Below are 23401 nucleotides of genomic sequence, written 5' to 3' on the forward strand. Positions count from 1 at the left end.
TGGATTCAGAAGAGAATGTGGAATGAGCTATATCATTGCTGATGTCAGATGGATCCTGGCTGAAAGCAGAGAATACCAGAAGGATGTTTACCTGTGTTTTATTGACTCTGCAAAGGCATTCGACTGTGTGGATCATAACAAATTATGGATAACACTGCGAAGAATGGGAATTCCAGAACACTTAATTGTGCTCATGAGGAACCAGTACATAGATCAAGACGCACTTGTTCGGACAGAACAGGGAGACACTGAGTGGTTTAAAGTTAGGAAAGGTGTACGTCAGGGTCGTATCCTTTCACCATACTTATTCAGTCTGTATGCTGAGCAAATAATACAAGAAGCTGGACAATATTAAGAAGAATGGAGCATCAGGATTGGAAGAAGAACTCATTAACAGCCTGCGTTATCCAGATGACACAACCTTGCTTGCTGAAAGTGAAGAGGACTTGAAGCACTTACTGATGAAGATCAAAGACCACAGCCTTCAGTATGGATTACACCTCAACATAAAGAAAACAAAAATCTTCATTTACTGGACCAATGAGCAACATCATGATAAACAGAGAAAAGATTGAAGTTGTCAAGGATTTCATTTTACTTCGATCCACAATCAACAGCCACGGAAGCAGCAGTCAAGAAATCAAAAGACACATTGCATTGGGCAAATCTGCTGCAAAGGACCTCTTCAAAGTGTTGAAGAGCAAAGATGTCACCTTGAAGACTAAGGTTGGCCTGGCCCAAGCCATGGTATTTTCAATGGCATCATATGCATGTGAAAGCTGGATAATGAATAAGGAAGACCGAAGAAGAACTGAAGACTTTGAATTGTGGCGTTGGTGAAGAATATTGAATATACCAGGGACTGCCAAAAGAACGAACAAATCTGTCTTAGAAGGATTATAACCAGAATGCTCCTTAGAAGCAAGGATGGTGAGACTGTGTCTTATATACTTTGGACATGTTGTCAGGAAGGATGAGTCCCTGGAGAAGGACATCGTGCTTGGTAAAGTAGAGAATTATCAAAAAAGAGGAAGACCCTGAACGAGGTGGATTGACACAGTTGCTGCAACAATGAGCTCAAGCATAACATAATTGTAAGGATGGCTCAGGACCGGGCAGTGTTTGGTTCTGTTGTGCACAGGGTCGCTGTGAGTTGGAAAGGAGTCCAGGACACCTGACAACAACAACGAATGATAAGAAAGGGAAACAATCTTATTGCTAGTATGGAGAAAGTTTTAGTGGTCTAGATAGGAGATCAAACCACCCACAACATTCCCTTAGGCCAAAGCCTAACCCAGAGCAAGGCACTAACTCTTGAATTCTATGAAGGCTGAGAGAGATGAAGCTGCAGGAGAAGAGTCTGAAGCTAGCAGAGGCTGAAAGAAAGAAGCCGTCTCCATAACATAAAGCGCAGGGTGAAGCAGCAAGTGCTGATGTCGAAGCTGCAGCAAGCTATCCAGAAGAAGACCTAGCTGAGACAACTGAGGAAGGGGCTGCACTCAACAACAGGTTTTCACTGTAGAGCAACAGCCTCACACTGGAAGCAGACGCCGTCTAGGGCTTTCACAGCCAGAGAGGAGAAGTCAATGTCTGGCTTCAAAGGTTCAAAGGACGGGCTGACTCTCTCGTTAGGGGCTAATGCAGCTGGTGGCATTAAGCTGAAGCCAATGCTCATTTACCATTCTGAAAATCCTGGGGCCCTTAAGAATTGTACTAAATCTACTCCGCCTGTGCTCAATACATGGAACAACAAAGCCTGGATGACAGCACATCTGTTCACAACACGGTTTACTGAGTATTTTAAGCCCACTGTTGAGACCTATTGCTCAGAAAAAAAGATTCCTTTCAAAATATTACTGCTCACTGACAATGCACCTAGTCACCCAAGAGCTCTGATGGAGGTAGACAAGGAGATTAATGTTGTTTTCATGCCTGCTGACACAGCATTCATTCTGCAGCCCATGGATCAAGGAATAATTTCAAGTCTTATTATTTAGGAAATACATTTCATAAGGCTATAGATAGTGATTCCTCTGATGGAACTGGGCAAAGTAAGTTCAAAACCTTCTGGAAAGGTTTCACCATTCTAGATGCCATTAAGAACATTTCTGATTCATGGGAGGAAGTCAAAATATCAAGAGGAGTTCAGGAGAAGTTGATTTCAACTTTCACAGTTCAAGACTTCAGTGGAGGCAGTAACTGCAGATGTGGTGGTAGAAGCAAGAAAACTAGAATGAGAAGTGTGTGAACTGCTGTAATGTCCTGACAAAACTTTAAAGGATGAGGAGTTGCTTCTTATGGATGGGCAAAGAAAGTGGCTTCTTGAGATGAAATCTACTCTTGGTGAAGATGCTGTCAGCACTGTTGAAATAACAAAGGATTTAGAATATTACATAAACTTAGTTGAGAAACCAGCAGCAGGGTTTGAGAGGATTTCAATTTTGAAAGAAGTTCTGTGGGTAAAATGCTATGAAACAGCACTGCATGCTACAGAGAAACCTTTCGTGAAGAGTAAACTGATGTGGCAAACTTCATTGTCGACTAATTTTAAGAAATTGACACAGCCACTGAACCTTCAGCAACCAACACCCTGAATTAATCAGCAGCTATCATCACTGAGGCAAAACCCTGCCCCAGCAAAAAGATTAAGACTCAATGAAGGGTCAGATGATGGTTAGCATTTTTTAGGAATAAAGTTATTTTTAATTAAGGTAAAAAAAAAAAAAAAGTACGTACTTTTTTTTTAGATATAATGCTATCGCACGCTTAACAGACCACATTATAGTAAACATAACTTTACGTGCACTGGGAGATCAGAGAATTCATGTGACTCACTTTATTGCAGTGGTTTGGAACTGAACCTGCAATATCTCTGAGGTATGTCTGTAGCTGAATAATTATAACCTCTAAGATATTTTAGTCAACAAGCCACTTAAGGACCAACTGAGAAAGAAATAACAGAATCCTGGTTGTTCTCAGAAAATTTTCAGTTAATACTTTCTGGTAATATTAAAAAGTGACAGCATCAAATGTGCATAATGGGATCAACAACTTAGAAGAAATCCTAGAGACATAATAGAGAACTCTTAAGAAATACTGCATCGCAGGTGCTCTTGATGGCACAGAAGACAATACCATGTAGAAAACCATGGACAAATGGACAGCGACCCTAAAAAGTGATTTAAAAGGTTGGGCTCTGAATACAAAAAAGTCTGGGGAATACCTTAAACAATTGCTTATCTCATCCTTTCTAGGTGTACAAGTGATAGTGATTTTGGAAAATCTGTTTAACCATAAGAGATCACCCAGTAAATATAAAATAAAAATTCAAAGTGATAAGCACTGTGTTACAGTTTTTTTCTTAGTGTTAAATATGATGCATATTACAATGACTTTATTTGATAAATAAGGTTTCTAGAATCAGACTTTTCACATGTCGACCGATGAAGTCATCGTTATATCTCACTTGAGTTTCTGCAAGGGTCCCTCACACGTCTCCTGGCTTCTACGTTACTCTCCTACAGTGTACTCTTCAACCCAGCATCGGTGAGCTTTGAAAAAGTGAAGTCCCATCATGACAATGAAAACTGCAATGTCTTTGCATTTCACTCAGAGTAAACACCCAAATCCCTGCAATGGCCCATCAGGTCTAGATGCTCTAGCACCCCCACCCCCACTCATATCTCTGACTCATCTCCTACTCATCTCTGCCTCACTCACTCCTCTTTAGCCACACTTCATGCTATTCTTCAAACAAGTCAGGTATATTCCTGCTGTAGGACCCTTGCTCTAATTGTTCCCTCTGCCTGGGCATTCTTCCTCTACATATGGCTAATTTCTTCACTCCTTCAAAAATCTTTGCTCAAGTCTCACCATGAGCATTGGCAAACAATGTATATACAAATCTGTCTTGCCTCTGGCACTCTTGTACTCTATTTTTTCTCTTTCCATAGTACTTAAAATCTTTTGATATATGTTATAATTTGCTTGTTTTTAATGTATTACTTATTGTCCAGTCCCCCCACTAGTTTGAATACTACAAACTCCAAAAGCACAGAGATCTCCATCTTTTTAGTTCAATCTTGTATCCCAAGCACAGAGCCAGCCACACAGTAGGCCCTCAATATATGCTGAATGAATAAATAACTGTTGTGCACACCTTTGATGAAAAGGCCAATGACACCAAATAAACACTTACTGAATGAATGCACAGTGATATTAAAAAGTGTATTTTAGAAATGACTCCTTTTTAACAACAACAAAATTCTCTTGTACAACTGATTCCACTGTAATTCCAAGTTTAATTTCTGAAGGTCCATAACAATGGGTGGCCAGAGAGACCTCGATTCTACACAAGGCATTAAACTTCATAACTGCCAATAGCACCACATTCTTAACTTTCTATACATGTTTAATATTAATTTCCTTATACTATTTTTTAACTAGAAATGCAAAACTGCTTTTAAGATAAATTATATCTTACCGGTAGGTCGGTGAAAGCAATACCTGGGGGGAAAAAAAAACCTGTATTAGAAGCTGTTTTTCAAAGGCAGGCTATGGTGAGAAGATGAATTTCTAATCAAAAGGAAGGAAAAGATTGGCAAAGGAAGATAAAAATAAAAAACCTTAAATACAAAATAACAACACTGGCTTTTTTCTCAATAGCACTAATGTACGTCTGAGCAAATGCTGTCTCTTCGAGATCATCAGTGTTGGTGGTCATACAAAACTTTTTTTTTTAGTTGTTCTTTAAGTGAAAGCTTACAATTCAAGTCAGTTTCTCATACAAAAATGTATACACACATTGTTATGTGACCCTAGTTGCTCTCCCTACAATGTGACAGCACACTCCTTCTCTCCGCCCTCTATTTCCCACGTCCATTCAACCAGCTCCTGTCCCCTTCTGCCTTCTCATCTCGCCTCCAGACGGGCTGTCCACATAGTCTCATGTGTCTATTTGAGCTAAGAACCACACTCCTCACTAGTATCATTTTATGTCTTATAGTCCAGTCTAATCTTTGTCTGAAGAGCTGGCTTCGAGAATGGTTTTAGTTTCGGGCTACCAGAGAGTCCAGTGGCCATGACCTCTGGGGTTCCTCCAGTCTCAGTCAGACCATTAAGTCTGGTCTTTTTACTAGAATTTGAGGCCTGTATCCCACTTTTCTCCTGCTCCATCAGGATTCTCTGTTGAGTTATACACCACTTTCATTTCTGGGAAACCCTGGTGGCGTTGTGGTTAAGTGCTACGGCTGCTAAGCAAAGGGTCGGCAGTTCGAATCTGCCAGGCGCTCCTTGGAAACTCTATGGGGCAGTTCTACTCCGTCCTGTAGGGTCGCTATGAGTTGCAGTTGACTCGAGGGCACTGGGTTATCATTGCCTACATTCTTTTTGAAGTGGCTTTACATGTATTTACAAAACTACATTAGTGACTATATAAAAAAAGGTTTTGCAAATAGTCCCATTTGATTTTTGACCACCAAGCTCCTTTATCCAGCCTCATTGCTTAATCTTATTTAGCTTTAAATAGTTTTGAGGGGAAAGAAACAGAGGGATATTGTGTATTAAAAGGTGAACAAAGGAAAACTACAGTATTTTCATTTCTTTTAAAAAATAAAAGTACGTTCTTGAAAAAACTGTTGGATACTCTGGGGGAAAAAATCAATTCTTCCTTCAAAGAATAAAGATTACACAGCTGACAATTTCATTTGAAGCTCCTCCGACAGTAACTTCAACACAGTGATGTTCCAAATAGAAGCCCTGGTGGTGCAAAAGTTAAGCATACTCGGCTGTTAACCAAAAGGTTGGTATTTTGAACCCATCGAGCAGCTCCGCAGGAGAACGACCTGGTGATCTGCTCCCATAAAGATTACAGCCTAGAAAACTATGGGGCAGTTCCACTCTGTCACTTGGGATCATTATTGGTTGAAATCAACTCGACAGCACCTAACAACAACTATGTTCCAAATACACTGCAGTAGTGTCAACATCACTGGAGTAAGTCTAATGGCATCCCAAAGTGATGACCTAATAAACTCCTTTCAAATATTCAAATGTATTACTTAGCTCAAAATCAGATAATAAATAATCTCAATCTCCCAGTCTAAACAAACACTAAAACGAAACAAGCAAAAACCACACGAGCATCACTCTTTCTACAGTCTTGACTGACACCCGTAAAACGAGGACATTTCTGCTAAACCATCTTTGCGGTGTTTCATTCTCTCGTACATAGGGTCGCTATGAGTTGGAACTGACTGAACACCACCTAACAACAGCAATAATTTTCATGGCCTCTTCCCACTTGAGACTCTATGCCTCTATGTTTGTGCTGTATCAACAGAAAACAGACCTATCTGATTCTATTAAAATAATAAAGTTAAAAGGTTAGCTGAATATAAACTCTATATTTTTTAAATTAAATAGGTGCAAATAGCACTTTGTATTTAGTCAAGTCTTATTTTTATGACTTTAAAAAACTAGTAAATTTAGGCTGGCTTATCCAAAGGAAAGGAAAGCTGGCAGGTTTTCTCCACATAAAACATTCTGGTAACTTTTACTTCATGAGAAGGCAAAGTGAGTGTGAGATAAACAAATATGAAAACTCTTAAAATTCCAGAAAATGAAAACACATACAGAAAACAATAAAGAAAATATTTTAACAAAATATTATAATGCAGACTTATACCATTTTTCTTAAAATGGCAGCCTAATCAATTACTTTTCTCAAAGATGTCTATCTCCTGCATTGTGCACACTGTTTAAATCTACATTCTGCTTTAGCAAAAATTTGTTTTTGCCAGTAATTACTGAAATCCTCATTTTATCAAATACTCTTAACAACAAATACAAATTAATGCCACAGATTAAGATTTTTGAACACTGCCAAATATACCTCAACCTATACACATTCAGACCACAAAAAAATTCCACTTTAACAGGCTGGTATAATTATTTAAATTTTACATAGAAAATGATCTTCTAAATTTCTTAATTCTTGAGTTAGTCAAGAGACTTTTTGAAAGGTACTCAATTGATAAATATATTCAAGAAAACAAAGTCAAAATATTTTAAATTAAGTTAACCCATGTATGTATTAAAATGTTTTTCCCTTAATTATTTTGTCAAATACAACCTTTCCATTTCTTTATGTGATGAATAAATGTATACTTTGAAAAATATGTGATAAAAGCTAAAGATGTATCAGCTTTGGATACAGCTTTTCTGCTTTGTGAGGTACAAGGAAATAGTAACTGAATGGCAGTTTATCTCTTAGACGGCAGAATTTTTTTTTTTTTTTTTTTTTTTGGACCAGAGGTCAGCTAGTATTTTCTGTGAAGAGCCATATTTTAGTTGGTGCAGGCCAGACGGTCTCTGCTGCAACTACATATCCAACTTGGCCACTGCAATGGGAAAGAAGCCAAAGACAATACATAAAGGAATGAGTACGGCAAGAGTCCAATAAAACTTTATTCAAAAATACAGGCAGCAGACTGGATTCGGTGCATGGGCCACAGTTTGTTGACCCTTGCTCTAGAGGAATAATTTCTGCTCACCGATGTTTTCCCACTGTATCTCTACGCACCCAGTGCAGTACCTGGCAAACGATGATAAATAATACTTAGTGAGCGCTCACTATGTGCCAGGCAATGATCTAAGAATTCGGCATGATCGTTTTAGTTACTCTAACAATGTTACGAGGCAGGTATGGTAGTGATCCTATTTCACAAATTGAAAACAAGTAAGGCACAGAAATGTTAAGTATCTTAAGGTCACATGGCCAAAACTAGGGTTAAACTCAGGTAAGCCTGACTAAAGAACCCTTCTTAACCACTGTTATAAGCCCTCTCTATGTGCTCAATAAATATTTATTAAATTTATAAATGTCAAGCATTTCAAATTTACTTAAAATTTGAACAATCCATCATTACATACCCTTTTCTTAGGAAGCATTCTCATATTTTAAAAAAAGCTTTCTTATTCAAGATAAAAATTCAATTTAAATGTTTATGAAAATCTAGTAGGAAAAAAATAAAATTGTATCACCTATGATCTCCCTATCTCCTAAAATAATTTTTTTTTTCCTGGAAAGTGTGAAAAGCTATAAAGAGAACTAATAGGGTTAAAAATGTCTTCTACATTTTTAAATAAAAGGTCATAACTAAAAGCAGACTTCTCCTAGTTTTATTAAGATCTTAAATATCTTAAGCAGCCAAACCAACTAAGACTACCTCAGTTACCGGCTTGGACAAGGCAGAGCCAGACTACTAACAACAAACAACTAAAGGGCTATATCCTCCTAGACCAACTGGCTGCAACAGTCCCATCACAACACACACATTATTTTCTGGGAGTCCTTAATGAGAATTCTGCTATGGACAAGAAGAGAAGTATTTTTGTGGATCTGAGACAACCTTTAAGATAATAAAGCAGAACTTAGGGATCAAAATGAATAATCAGAAGTAAAAGTTTAAACTGAATATAAATCTTAGCCTATCAAACAGATTTACACAGTTTTATATACTGAGTGTGTTGAGAGGTGAAAAAAGAATAAGGATTACCAATACAGCCAGAAATTAGAATTTTCTATGAATGACCGAAATTCAATATAATTTGTGTTATATTAAAGAACATGTATTATGTCTAAGCATACTATTTACAGTCTAATTTTTAAATACTATTTATAAACAAACTGGAGTTTCTGCCTTCTGGAGATACTTAGTTTTAGCCTCCTTTCACTTCATCCCATTAGAAATAATTTCTTGTGAATCAAGGATTTTTCAAACAGTGAAAGATAATGTGAAACTTTTGTTTGTTTAAGGTTATCAGTTTTGCTGTCCTTTGTACTTTCTGAAATACAAAAAACAAAAAAAAACCTCAAACCCAAAAAAAACTTGTAAGAAACTACGATGACCATACACAATTTTAAATTTGAAGTGCAACTGGTGCATTTTCAACTAAAAATCCTAATTTCCTGTCACTCTTACCTTCAAGTTTTCATTAATCTCTGTACCTCTTATTAACCCCCCTGCTTTTTTTTCCTTAGTTTTGTGGTTACTATTTGCTTGTTTCATTTCTGCTCCCTTTCACAGAACTTAGTCACTTCTTTACCAATGCCTTTTAGTATGTCATTGCTCTTCATCTGGTTGGCAGCATCAAGCTTTCCCTCTCTTTGTTATTGCTCCGCACATTATCCTAAGAATTGACAGTCCTCTTTTCTTAGCACTTGTTACTTGGAAAACTGAATCATACTGTGAAGTGTTTTGTTCAAAGCAAAGCACAAAACTCTTAGCATTTCTATTACTAGAACAGCTGGGTCTGGGAATTACTTCTGTAGTTATTCCTATCCATGTGATACAAAGTAGCCTTCACAGAATACAAATTTTCACCTGTTCCTCGATTTATAGCTGGAAAGAACAAAGAAACCATTTCCAGAGACATCTCACTATAGAGAATCATAATAAATGTAATTACAATGCTCTAAGTATAATAACCACGTATCTTGTTATAGCACATGCAATATATGATCTCAGTACCTAAACTATGTCCATTCTTGGTGTAGAAGCAGGTATTGTTGATAAGGTTAACACAACAACCAATGACATCACCAGTCGTAAAAGTTGGTCCATAAGGTTGTCCCGTTCCAGAAGAACAAAATGAATGTCCATCATCCCCATGGTAACCATATGAATGTTTATCCCAACCTAAAAAGAAATTTCCAGTATACTTACAAAGAAAAATAAGGTTCCTCTGTACAGGATCTATTCATTAAGATTATGACAGATAAGACAGAATAGTATAACAGATAGTACAAAGATAAAAATTCCAAATGTATATTTAAATTCTCCAAAAATTATGCTAGATAATTTTTCTATATTAAAATACTGGTTACAACATTAAAGAAAATAAATTCCCTACAAAGGACACAAAACATATTAAACACGGATAACCGTTTAATAAAGAATAAATATAAATGCAACATCCACCGAGACCAAGTTTTCCATGCATATTCTTTTGCAAATATACCAAAGGAAAAAGGAATTTTGCTTTGAGTTTTGTAAGAACACACACACACGCAAAAGACGAAGAAGAAAAAAAAAACACATTTTAATGTAAAACAGATTACATCCTATTCAATCATTGCAAGTTTTCAAGGTTACGATCCAAATATAAAACTCGTATTTACTAGAAGTTAAAATACGAAGAAACAAAACAAAGAAACAAAAATACAACAACCACAAAAAATTCATGGTATATGTTTTAAGTTTTGCTGAATAGCATAAAATTTAAATTTATTAATATTTTTAAAAACCACTCAGCTTCCACTTAAAACTCACAGGTGATCAAAAATACAGACAATCAATACAGTACACGATTTCAAATTATTATTTCAAATTATTAACCAGAATGAGCTAGCTATTAAGACTATAATACTATAATTCAATTACAAATATACCTGGTAGTCTATTCATGTTCACACCTTGAGCAGAAAGACCAATTCCCATGTAACTGTTAAAAAGAGAGCGAGAGAAAAAAAAAAAAAAGAAAAGCAGGTTACTATATTCTTATACGTAAATTATCAAACATTAGCAGAACCAAGCCCAAGCCAAAACCAACAGGGTAGCTACAAAAGTTATTATACTTCATTGTATAGCAACAAAGGGAACTATTAATCACCAATAAAACCCAGATTCACAGTACATTCCTATAGTATTCATAACGCTCAAAACATTAGTAATAATTATGGACTCCACCAACACCTATGAAAACCTTTCCAACTTAGTTACAGGTGAGTATTTAGGCATTAAAATGTCCTTCGCACGAAAAGGACAGAAGTTGTGGAAGATAAACGTTAAATAAGAAACAAGCTTCATTTACAAGAGGACACAGTGGAAAAAAAAAGAGGCTATATAGGGTCGCTATGAGTTGGAATCAACTCAACGGCAGTGGGTTTTGGATCAAAAAACGGGCATGGATTCACATTTGGGATAAACTTCCAATTCATACAAAAACATCCAATATAATAAAACTATACTAAGAAATGTGTACCTTAAGGATTCTATTTACTGGTTTTCTAAAAGTGTTCTGGCAAATTGACAAAATCAACCTAAACATGGGACTCCTGATTATTAATTTATGGAATTGGGGAAATTTAAAATAAAAAAATTGAAATACAGAAAAATGAACATTAAAATTTATCTGACCATTATATCAAATCAGTAATTTTTTATAAAACTCATTACCAGAAATTCTCAAAATTTTGGTCTCAGAGTAGAACTGTTCCACAGGGTTTTCAAGGCTGATTAACCTTAGGCAAACCTTAAACACAGAATCAGCATATGATTCAGCAATTCCACTCTGAGGTACAGAGTCAAAAGTCCTGAAAGCAGGAAATCAAACAGATACTTATACACCAATGTTCATCCCAGCATTATTCATAACAGCCAAAAGCTGGAAACAACCCAAACGATCATCAATACGTACAAAGATAAACAAAACGTGGTATATCCATAAAATGGAATATTTACTCAGCCACAAAAAGAAATGAAGGTCTGATACACGCTATGACATGGATAAGCCTTGAAACCGTATGCTGACACAGAAGGACAAATACTGTACGATCCCATTTATATGAAACATCTACAAAAGGCAAATACATAGAGACAGAAAGTAGGTCAGAGGTTAGCAGGGGCTGCTGGGAGGGGAAATAGGGAGTTAATGTTTATGATTCTACTTGGGGTAATGAAAAAGTCTTAGAAATAGATAGTAGCGCTGATCACACAACATGGGGAAAGTAATTAGTTGTACACTTAAAAAATGTTAAAAGGGGGGTGAGGCCAAGATGGTGGAGCAGTCAGATGCTTCTGGTGATCCCTCTTACAACAAAGACCCGAAAAAACAAGTGAAACGATTATATTTATGACAAGCTAGGTGCCCTGAACATCAAAGGCAAAGTTAGAAAACGGACTGAGCAGCAGGGGGAGGGAGAGATGGTTTAGAAGCAGAGAGGAGTTACTGGACCTGAATCGCCAGAAACCTTCGGGCACCATGTCCTGGAGTGACCGTGGCAGGGCTGGCAGTAGCGTTCCGGGCACAGTTTCCTCAAGGATAGACAGCAAGCCGCACAGCCTATTCACAACTCCGGAACCAGAGAAGAATGGCGCTCTCGGTAAAAGCTATGTACTTGAGTTTGTTTTAGCATACCCACAGTCCCCGAGTCAGCTTCAGGGGCTATCGATACCCCTGGGCCAGAGATAGGTCTTGCTGAGCATCCGGAGCCATTCTCCCAGCCTTGGAAAAGGAATACATTCACAACTGGGGGAAAAGGTCATCTGCCAGCTCCACTAACCTCGGCAGCCAGGACAGATGGGGATACTGTCGAGGCGTAAGTGGTGTGTGGACTTTGAATAACTTTCCCGCCTTCATGGACCTGTGTGGACCTATTTCAGGAGAACAGACCCTTGTTGGCAGACTGCAACTGTTTTAGCTGTGCAGTGGAGAGGTGGCTATTTGATGTTTGACACGGATTTGCCTATTAAACAGGGTCCTCACCTACCCACATCAGGGGCCTAAGGACTGGTGGCTCCACCCACATCACCTAGACACCTGCAAAAAGGGTACAAGGATAACTGGTACCTCCCAGTCCTGACAACCAAAAGCACTGGGTGCAAACGGTCTGTCTGCAGAACCCACCCACCTGTGCATTCTAGGTAACAGGGATGCACTTTCCTCACAGGCATTTGGGGGATGGTTGTCAGCCCCCTGCCTTGTTCAGAGCGTGACCCTCTGCTGCAACCAGATACCGGTACCTACACCAATCACCCCTGCCCCTCTAAGACTCTTGAGACAGAGCCTGTACCACACACTTGATGACCAACTACCTAGACACCTGAGCTGAATTGATATAAGAAAAGCGAACAGACTCCTAGGCTGGTATACCTGATAACAGCTCTAGCCATCTGGTGACAGGATGGTAGAGCTACAAAGGTGAAAATAATCAAGCTAGATCACTCAAGCAGCCTATCTGGGCATATCAAAACAAAACAAAGCAAGAAGCTACGACACAGTAAGCAAACATAAACTAATACGCTAACTTCCAGATGGCTCAGAGACAACAGTCAATATCAAATGACATAAAGAAACACACCATGATCACTGCAACAAGCTCTCAAAACAAAGATAAAAGGGATCTTCTGGATGAAGGTGCCTCCCTTTAATTACCAGCTGTAGAATAAAAAAGATTAATATACAGAACTCTTCAAAACATCAGGAAGGAGATCAGGCAAAAAGCACAAAAAGCCAAGGAACACACAGCTAAAGCAGTTGAAGAAATTAAAAAGGTTACTCAAGAACATAATGAAAAATTTAATAAGCTGCAAGAATCCAGAGAGACAGCAATCAGAAATTCAGATGATTAACAATAAAATTGCAGAATTAGACAACTCAGTAGAAAGTCAGAGGGGCAGAACTGGGTAAGTGGAAGCCAGAATTAGTGAGATTGAAGATATAACACTTGGTACTAATATATTTGAAGAAATATCAGATAAAAGAATTTTAAAAAATGAAGAAACCTCAAGAATCATGTGGGACTCTATCAAGAGAAATAACCTATGAGTGATTGGAGTGCCAGAACACGGAGGGATAACAAAAAATACAGAGAGAATTGTTGAAGACTTGTTGGCAGAAAACTTCCCTGAAGTCGTGAAAGACGAGAAGATATCAATCCAAGATGCTCATCAAACTCCACATATGGTAGATTTTAAAAGCAAGTCACCAAGACATATTATAATCAAACTTGCCAAAACCAAAGATAAAGAGAGAACTTTAAGAGTGACTAGGGATAAAGGAAAAGTCACCTAGAAAGGAGAGTCAAAAAGAATAAGCTCGGACTACTCAGCAGAAACCATGCAGGCAAGAAGGCACTGGAGTGGCTCTCATAAAAAATTGAAGGAAAAAAATTGCCAGCCAAGAATCATATGTCCAGCAAAACTGTCTCTCAAATATGAAGGTGAAATTAGGACATTTCCAGATAAACAAAAGTTTAGGGAATTCGTAAACACCAAACCAAAACTATAAGAAATACTAAAGGGAGTTCTTTGGTTAGATAATCAATAATATCAGGTATCAACCCAAGACTAGAACACTGGGCAGAGCAATCGGATGTCAACCCAGACAGGGAAATCACAAAAATAACTCAAGATAAAAAACAAAACAAAACAGGGAAACAGTGATGTTATTATGTAAAAGAAGACAACATTAAAACAATTAAGAGGGACTAAGAAATGTAGTCATACATAGATCTTTCATATGGAGAAGAAAACAAGGCCATATAAAGAAATAAAAGCTAGGTTTAAACTTAGAAAAATAGGGGTAAATATTAAGGTAACAACAAAGGAGATTAACAATCCTACTCATCAAAATAAAATACAAGAAAAAAATAAAGACTCAGCAGAAACAAAATCAACAACAACGAATAAGAGGAAAAGACAATATGTAAAGATAAAATACTCAGCACAAAAAATTAAGTGTGATAAAGAAACTATCAACAACATGCAAAAACAGACATCAAAATGACAGCACTAAACTCATAAAACCCATCCATAATTATGATGAATATAAATGGGCTAAATGCACCAATAGAGAGAGAGTGGCAGAATGGATTAAAAAACATGATCCATATATACACTGCCTGTAAAAGACACACCTTAAAAAATGTATCAATCAAACAAAAAAATGTAGACGTGGCAATTTTAATTTCTGACAAAACAGACTTAAGAATTAAATCCACCAGAAACGACAAGGAAGGACACTATATAATGATTAAAGGGACAATACACAAGGAGGATATAACCATATTAAATATTTATGCGTCCCAGGACAGAGCTGCAACATACATAAAACAAACTCTAACAACATTGAAAAGTGAGAGAGACAGCTCCAAAATAACAGCAGAAGACTTCAACACACCACTTTCGGTGAAGGAAAGAACAAGCAGAAAGAAGCTCAATAAACACACGGAAGATCTAAATGCCACGACCAACCAACAAGACCTCATAGACATATACAGAACACTCCACCCAACTGCAGCAAAGTGTACTTTCTTTCCTAGTGCACACTGAATACTCTCTAGAATAGACCAGATATTAGGTCATAAAGCAAGCCTTAGCAGAATCCAAAACATCGAAACATTACAAAGCGTCTTCTCTGACCATAAAACCAAAAAAGCCAAACCCATTGCTGTCGAGTCAATTATGACTCACAGCGACCCTATGGGACGGAGTAGAATTGCCCCATCGGGTTTCCAAGGAGTGCCTGATGGATTTGAACTGCTGATCTTTTGTTTTGCAGCTCTAGCACTTAACCACTACGCCACCAGGGTTTCCTCTCTAGCCATAAGGCCATAAAAGTAGAAATCAAAAACAGAAAAAGCAGGGAAAAGAAATAAAAACTCTTGGAAACCCAGCAATACCCTGCTCAAAAATGAATGGGTTATAGAAGACATAAAGGATGGAATAAAGAAATTCACAAAACCCAATGAGAATGAAAACACTTCCTATCAGAACCTTTGGGACACAGCAAAAGCAGTACTCAGAGGTCAATTTATATCAATAAATACACACATACAAAAAGAAGAAAGGGCCAAATTCAAAGAATTATCCCTACAACAACTAGAAAGAGAGGAAAAAAGAAACCCTCAGGCACCAGAAGAAAGCAAATAATAAAAATTAGAGCAGAGTTAAATGAAACAGAGAACAGAAAAACAATTGAAAGAGTTAACGGAACCAAAAGCTGGTTCTTGGAAAAAAATGATGAAACTGATAAACCACTGGCCAAACTGACAAAAGAAAAACAGGAGAGGAAGCAAATAACCCAAACAAGAATGAGAAGGGCAATATCACAACAGACTCAACTGAAATTAAAAGAATCATATCAGATTACTAAGAAAAAATTTTACTCCAACAAATTTGAAAACCTAGAAGAAATGGATAAATTTCTTCTAGGTTTTCCACCAGGTGCTCCTTGGAAACTCTATGGGGCAGTTCTACTCTGTCCTATAGGGTTTGCTATGAGTTGGAATCAACTCGATGGCACTGGGTTTGGTTTTTGGGTTTTATACCGCCACAGCAGTCAAAACAGCCTGGTACTGGTACAACAACAGATACATAAACCAATGGAATAGAATTGAGAAACTAGACATAAATCCATACACATATGAGCAGCTGATATTTAACAAAGGCCCTAAGTCAGTTAAATGGGGAAAAGATAGTCTATTTAACAAATGGTGCTGGCATAACTGGATAGCCATCTGCAAAAAAAATGAAACAAGACCCATACCTCACACCATGCACAAAAACTAACTCAAAACTGATCAAAGACCTAAACATAAAATCTAGAACAATAAAGATCATGGAAGAAAAAATATGGACAATGCTACCCTAATACATGGCATAAACAGTTACAAAACATTACTAACAACACACAAATACCAAAAGAGAAGCTAGATAACTGGGATCTCCTAAAAATCAAACACTTATGCTCGCCAAAAGAGTAAAAAGATTACCTATAGACTGGGCAAAAGTTTTTAGCTATGACATTTCCAATCGGCATCTGATCTCTAAAATCTATATGATACTGCAAAAACTCAACTACAAAAAGACAAATAACCCAATTAAAAAATGGGCAAAGGATATGAACAGACACTTCACTAAAGATGACATTCAGGTAGCTAAAAGATACATGAGGAAATGCTCATGATCATTAGCCATTAGAGAAATGCAAATCAAAACTACAATGAGATTCCATCTCACTCCAACAAGGCTGGCGTCAACCCAAAAACCACAAAATAATAAATGTTGAAGAGGCTGTGGAGAAACTGGAACACTTATACACTGCTGGTGGTAATGTAAAATGGTACAACCATTTTGGCAATCGATTTGGCATTTCCTTAAACAACTAGAAATAGAACTACCATACGATCCTGCAATTTCACTCCTTGAAACATATCCCAGAGAAATAAGAGCCTTTACACGAACAGATATATGCACACCCATGTTCAGTGCAGCACTGTTTACAATAGCAAAAAGATGGAGGCAACCAAGGTGTCCATCTACGGATGAATGGATAAATTATGGTATATTCACACAATGGAATACTACGCATCAATACAGAACAATGATGAATCCGTGAAACATTTCATAACATGGAGGAATCTGGAAAGCATTATGCTGAGTGAAATTAGTCAGTTGCAAAAGGACAAATATTGTATGGGTCCACTATTACAAGAACTCAAGAAATAGTTCAAACTGAGAAGTAAATATTCTTGATGGTCATGAGAGCAGGGAGAGAGGGAGGGAGGGAGGGAGAGGGGTAGTCACTAATTAGATAGTAGAGAAGAACTATTTTAGATGAATGGAAAGAGAAGACACAATACAGGACAGGTCAGCACAACTGGACTAAACCAAAAGTAAAGAAGTTTCCAGAATAAACTGAATGCTTTGAAGGCCAGTGTAGCAGGGGCAGGGGTTTGGGGACCATGGTCTCAGGGGATATCTAGGTCAATTGGCATAATAAAATCTATTAAGAAAACATTCTGCATACCACTTTGGAGAGTGGCATCTGGGGTCTTAAATGCTCGCACCAGGCCATCTAAAATGCGTCACTTGGTTTCAACCCACCTGGGGCAAAGGGAATGAAAAACACCAAAGACACAAGGTAATTATGAGCCCAAGAGACAGAAAGGGCCACATAAACCAGAGACTACATCAGCGTGAGACCAGAAGAACTAGATGGTGCCCAGCTACAACTCATGATTGCCCTGACAGGGAACACAACAGAGAACCTCCGAGGGAGCAAGAGAGCAAGAGCACTGGGATGTAGACCTCTAATTCTCTTAAAAAGACCTGACTTAATGGTCTGAGTGAGACTAGAAGGACCCCGGAGGTCATGGTCCCCAGGCCTTCTGTTAGTCCAAGACAGGAACCATTCCAAAGTCAATTCTTCAGACAGGGACTGGACTGGACTATAGAATAGAAAATGATACTGATGAGGTTTGAGCTTCTTGGATCAAGAAGAGACATGAGACTATGTTGGCAGCTCCTGCCTGGAGCGGAGATGGGAGTGCAGAGGGGGACAGAAGGTGGCTGAATGGACATGAAAATAGGGGGTGGAAGGAGGGGTGTGCTGTCTCATTGGGGAGAGAGCAACTAGTACACCCAAAAAAACGAGTATACAGCAAGGTGTATACACATTTTTGTATGAGACTGACTTGATTTGTAAACTTTCACTTAAAACACAGTCAAAATTTTTTAAAAATTTGTTTTTGTTATATACTTTTTACCATAATTAAAAAAAAATCTGTAACCAAAGTCGAGGATTCAATAAAATTAAGAATTGTACTGCTTCATCTAGGGCATGTTTTTTTTAACTGTAAGTGTGTGTCTGTGAAGAATACAATAACTAGTGGGACAGTTTAGTGCCACCGTCTAGACTGACACTAAAGCTCCGGAAGTTTTACCCATCACTGCTTTTACACCATCAGCGTGTAGGCTCCCTGAAAAGGCTTCCGTTGTGAGAGACGGTAGATCAAATGCGCAAAATGAAAGTAATTTTTAAAAATTGTATTTAGCATGTTTGGATGCACTGAATAGGTTTACAAATTCCCCCTTTGCTATCTTCCCTCTAAAACAGGGAAGAGGGAAGAAGGTTATGTGAGCATCAGGGCCTATGTCCACTTTCACATTTGACTAGACTGTAAAGATCTGTCTCCACTCAGGTTTTTCTCTGCGTGAAAAAGTAGGATGCTAGACCCTTGTAAGGTGCCACTTGGATATAGGGAGCTAGGAAGTGAGGGGGGAAAAGAGAAAGTCATTGGCAACATTAATGAATGTGGTGTTACACTTAAGATTTTCCACACTATGGACCACAAGCTCAATTTAGACACCACTGTCCCACAGGGTCGCTATGAGTTGGAATCGACTCGAGGGCAACAGGTTTGGTTTTGGGTTGGTTGTAAGGACCAGAAGCTGCTGCAGCACAAAGTTACAATTTCAGTATTTCCTTAAAGAGTTAGTACTCTGTCCCCTGGTCATTTATAGTGGCATTTACACTAACCACAGAATGAGAAAACAGTTGATCAAGGGACTGTGACACTCTAATTCAAACTTGTTCACCTTAACTTCCAAGCAGTTGGCATGGCTTGCTGCATCTGTGATGTGACATTTTATCTGCCCTGGTGAAGACAAAATACAGGCAGTCCCCTGGTTATGAAAGTACCCAGCCGGTACTTGCCCTTTAATGTTGCCCTTTTAATGTTACGTAAATTTGCCCTCACTTTGAAAGGAGCAAACCAACCCCTACTCAGAAGAAATTCTTCATCACAATCACCTTCACTTGCTGCATGTGCTGCTTTTAAATCATTAAAAGGCTGTGGGCCTTTTCTTGTGCTAACCCAAAACCCACTGCGGTTGGTATTCCAACTCAGCAGCCCTGTAAAACAGAGTAGAGAACTGCCTCATATAGTTTCCAAGGAGCGGCTGGTGGATTCAATCTGCTGACCTTTTGGTTAGCAGCCAAGTGCCTACCCACAGCACCACCAGGGCTCCTTTCTTGCACTAAAGTGATGCTAAGTAAGTACCTTATGCATCTGTTCTGACTTAAAATTTGACTTAAAGACACAGTCAGGAACGTATCTCATTTGTAATCTGAGGATTGCCTATAATCCTATTTTGGTTGAAAACCACTCTTTTAAGAAAAGGAGAAGTAACTGTGTTCTCAAAATTAGAGATTTAAGCCATAGTAACTATCTCAAGGAGGAAAACAAAATCAAATGATGCAAAAGAACAAAGCATCCATCTTAATTTTTTTTCCCAAATGGTGACAGTCCACGTAGAGAAGCTTAATATTCGTAGGTAAACATCGTATACATCAATGTGGCAGAAGCTGTGCAAGATTCTGCATCATCTTTAAAAAAAAAAAAATGTTTCCCGATGTCCCAAATCTAACTTCAACATCCCCCAGACCCTCATTCCAGGACAAAAAATGGATTTCTACTCAGAAAAAGAAACATCTGCCTGAATTTAACTGGATATTAACACATAAACTTGTTGAAATGTGTTCCTTTTATTCTAAAGAATAGGATTAATAAACTGTTTTGGTCTAAGAGACTTTGCTTCAAATTTTGAGAGAAAAAATTAAGCTGCTCTTGTACCCTATCTTCTCTTAGGCCTAAGTCTACATATAGACTAGAAAGAAGAATTTTTAAAGTAAAGTTGTCACAGCCTTTTTTCTGAATGAATCCTGTTGGTGAAAATACAGGAAGTTGAAATATGAGCAAGAAACTGGCTATAAAATTTTAAAATCCAAGTGGGCCTTCATATTATACAATTTCACTTAGTGATTGACTCTAAAGCAGAGTAATAATCTTCTATAATTTTATAAACCAGTTACCCTTTTATAATATTAAATCCGAGAAAGACAATTCTACTTTTTCTGAGATCATTCAACTATTAGAAACCAAAGTTGCAGAGAAATGTTAAACCTAAATGACCTGGCCTTTTTGAGAAACAAAAAAATTGAAGTTCTTACACAGTTAACATACAACAATGGCTATTTCTCTAAAAATATCCATTCATCCTACCACTCTTGGTTTTAAGTATCTTAGTTATCTAGTGCTGCTATAACAGAAATGCCACAAGTGGGTGGCTTTAACAGAAATTTGTTTTCTCACAGTTTAGGAGACTAATTCAGGGCAGGTCCATGTCTAGGGGAAGGTCCCTGTCTTTTCAGCTTCTGTTCTTGGGTTCCCTGGTGATCATATGGCATGTATCGTCCCCTCTATTTGTGCTTGCTTGCTTAATCTGCTCTTTTATATCTCAAGAGAGACTGATTTAAGACATACCCTATTGCATTATGCAGATGACACAACCTTGCTTGCTGAAAGCAAAGAGGACTTGAAGCACTTAGGATCAAAGACTTAGAGCAGGGATTGCGCCTAAACATAAAAAAAAAAAAAAAAAAGTCCTCACAACTGGACCAATAAACATCATGATAAACAGAGAAAATGCCGAAGTTGTCGAGGACTTCATTTTATTTGGATCCACAATCAACACCCACAGAAGGAGCAGTAAAGAAATCAGATTTTAAATCTGCTGCAAAGGACCTCTTTAAGGTGTTCAAAAGCAAAGATGTCACTTTGAGGACTAAGGTGCACCTGACCCAAGCCATGGTGTTATCCAACTGCCTCAATGCATGCGAAAGCTAGACAATGAAAAAGAAAGACCAAAGAAGAAGCAACACATTCGAATTATGTTGGCGAAGAATATTAAATATACCATGGACTGTCAAAAGAACAAACAAATCTGTCTTGGAAGAAATACAGCCAGAATGCTCCCTAGAAACAAGAATTCCATCTCATGTACTTTGGACACGTTATCAGGAGGGACCAGTCCCTGGAGAAGGACATCATGCTTCGTAAAGTACAGGGTTAATCAAAAAGAGGAAGATTCTCAAGAAGGTGGACTGACACAGTGTCTGCAACAATGTCTCAAGCGTAGCAAGCATTGTGAGGATGGTGCAGGACTGGGCAGTGTTTCGTTCTTCTGTACACAGGGTTGGTATGAGTCAGAACCGATTTGATGGCACAACAACAACTATACTAATAGTGCTTCATTAACGTAACAAAATCCATTCCCAAATGGGACCATAGACGCAGGTATAAAAATGAAACCTAAACCTGCTACCTTTGATTCCAACTCATAGCAACCCTACAGGACAGAGCAGAACTGCCCCATAGGGTTTCCAAGGCTGTAATCTTTACAGAAGGAGGCTGAGACTTTTTCCCACAGAGCAGCTGGTGGGTTCACACTGCCAATCTTCCAGTTAACAGCTGAACGCTTAACCACTGTACCGCCAGGGCTCCTTTCAACAACAGGTACAGGGGCGAGAATTTACAACACAAATTTTTTTTTTGGAAAATGATTCAATCCGTATCAGTAAGGTAACATGCTTCTTTACATAGACCACATTTCCGTATACAATTTTCAAATACAAAGATTAGAGACAAAAAAACAGAACCAAAAGGAAGATAAGAAAAATCACCCCAAACAGTTACCATTTGTTGAACACTTACTTATCAGGCAAAAAAGGTTAAATACTTTACACATCATCTTATTTAATCCTTTGAGTATTTGTATGACCTGTTATTAATCCCACTATACAGATGAGAACACTGGGGTTAAACAACTTTACTCAATGTAATACTGCTAGTAAATGGTAAGGCCCAGTTTAATTACTGCTAATTCTGATTTAAAAATATCCTTACAGAAGTCATTTAAAACCCTGAGATCTCACTACATTTCCAGTGTACTTAAAAATGAGTACAATCTGTTTCTTAGATGCTATCAAAATTATGGCTTTTTCTATTACCATAAATGTTTGAAGACTAAGTAAAAGCACCAAATTACATGGAAATTACAAACATGATTCTGGTAAGCAAAATGATCAAACTTTGATTTATAACCACTGACATATTTTTGAATTTAAGTATTTTACCATTTTTTAAGGACAGGTTATTTAAATGAGAAACCATAAAACTAAACCTTCAACTTAACACGTAAGATTCTACACATGTAGGTTTCAGACACAGAAAAATATCAGACTTGGAACAATCACATTTTGATTTTCTAGAAGCTTAATAGTAGTAACATAATACACCCAAATGCTAAAATAGTCTTTATGAGAACTATAACAAGAAAATTCCCACAAAACCCAAGGAAAGCAGAAGATAGGGCAATATTCATATTAGTAAACAGCCTGCTGCTACCATTTACCATCACACTTTCCTTACTCAGAGTACATATATCACTCTCTAAAATTTTCAAATCAACCTTTACTATGGAATTGACTGAAATAGTTCCAGACCCTCTTCTTCCTTCACCAATGAGTAAACACAAAATAAGGTGACTTACAATAAGACGCTTTTAAAGGGATAATGAGGTTGTTCACAGGCCCTCTGTTGTTCTATCCAAATATCTACTGGGGACCTAATACCTACCACAAACAATGCACGCCTTCTATGTTTACCTGCCAACCACTCCCCCTCCCCTACCCAAGTTGTCAAATGAATGAGTGACTGAATCTGCAATACTCCTAAATGTCATTCTAAAGCAAGAACCTAGAAATTCTAAGATCTGGTTTGGGGATGGGAGTCCAGGAGTTAGAAAGCAAATATAAAAATGTAACACTGAGAAAATCAGCATAGAAAAAGACAGGTGAACTATTATAAGAACTCGAGAAATGGTTCAAACAGAGAAGAAAATATTCTTTGATGGTTATGAGAGGGGAGAGGGAGGGAGGGTGGGAGAGGAGTATCCACAAATTAGATAGTAGATAAGAACTACTTCAGGTG

At 37.8% G+C, this 23401-nt stretch overlaps 1 protein-coding gene across 1 annotated transcript in view; it reads right to left on the minus strand.

Moving 5' to 3' along the window:
• Nucleotides 1–23401, minus strand: part of RANBP9 (RAN binding protein 9) — a 134482-nt gene that overhangs the window by 44854 nt on the left and 66227 nt on the right. The window contains exons 3-5 of the mRNA XM_049883989.1: nucleotides 10454–10506; nucleotides 9534–9701; nucleotides 4484–4506 (exon numbers count right to left, since the gene is read on the minus strand). Of these exons, the coding sequence (XP_049739946.1) occupies nucleotides 4484–4506; nucleotides 9534–9701; nucleotides 10454–10506 (244 nt within the window). The remainder of the gene's footprint in view (nucleotides 1–4483; nucleotides 4507–9533; nucleotides 9702–10453; nucleotides 10507–23401) is intronic.

This window comes from Elephas maximus, chromosome 1 (assembly GCF_024166365.1).
Source record: "Elephas maximus indicus isolate mEleMax1 chromosome 1, mEleMax1 primary haplotype, whole genome shotgun sequence".
Classification (NCBI taxonomy): Eukaryota; Metazoa; Chordata; class Mammalia; order Proboscidea; family Elephantidae; genus Elephas; species Elephas maximus.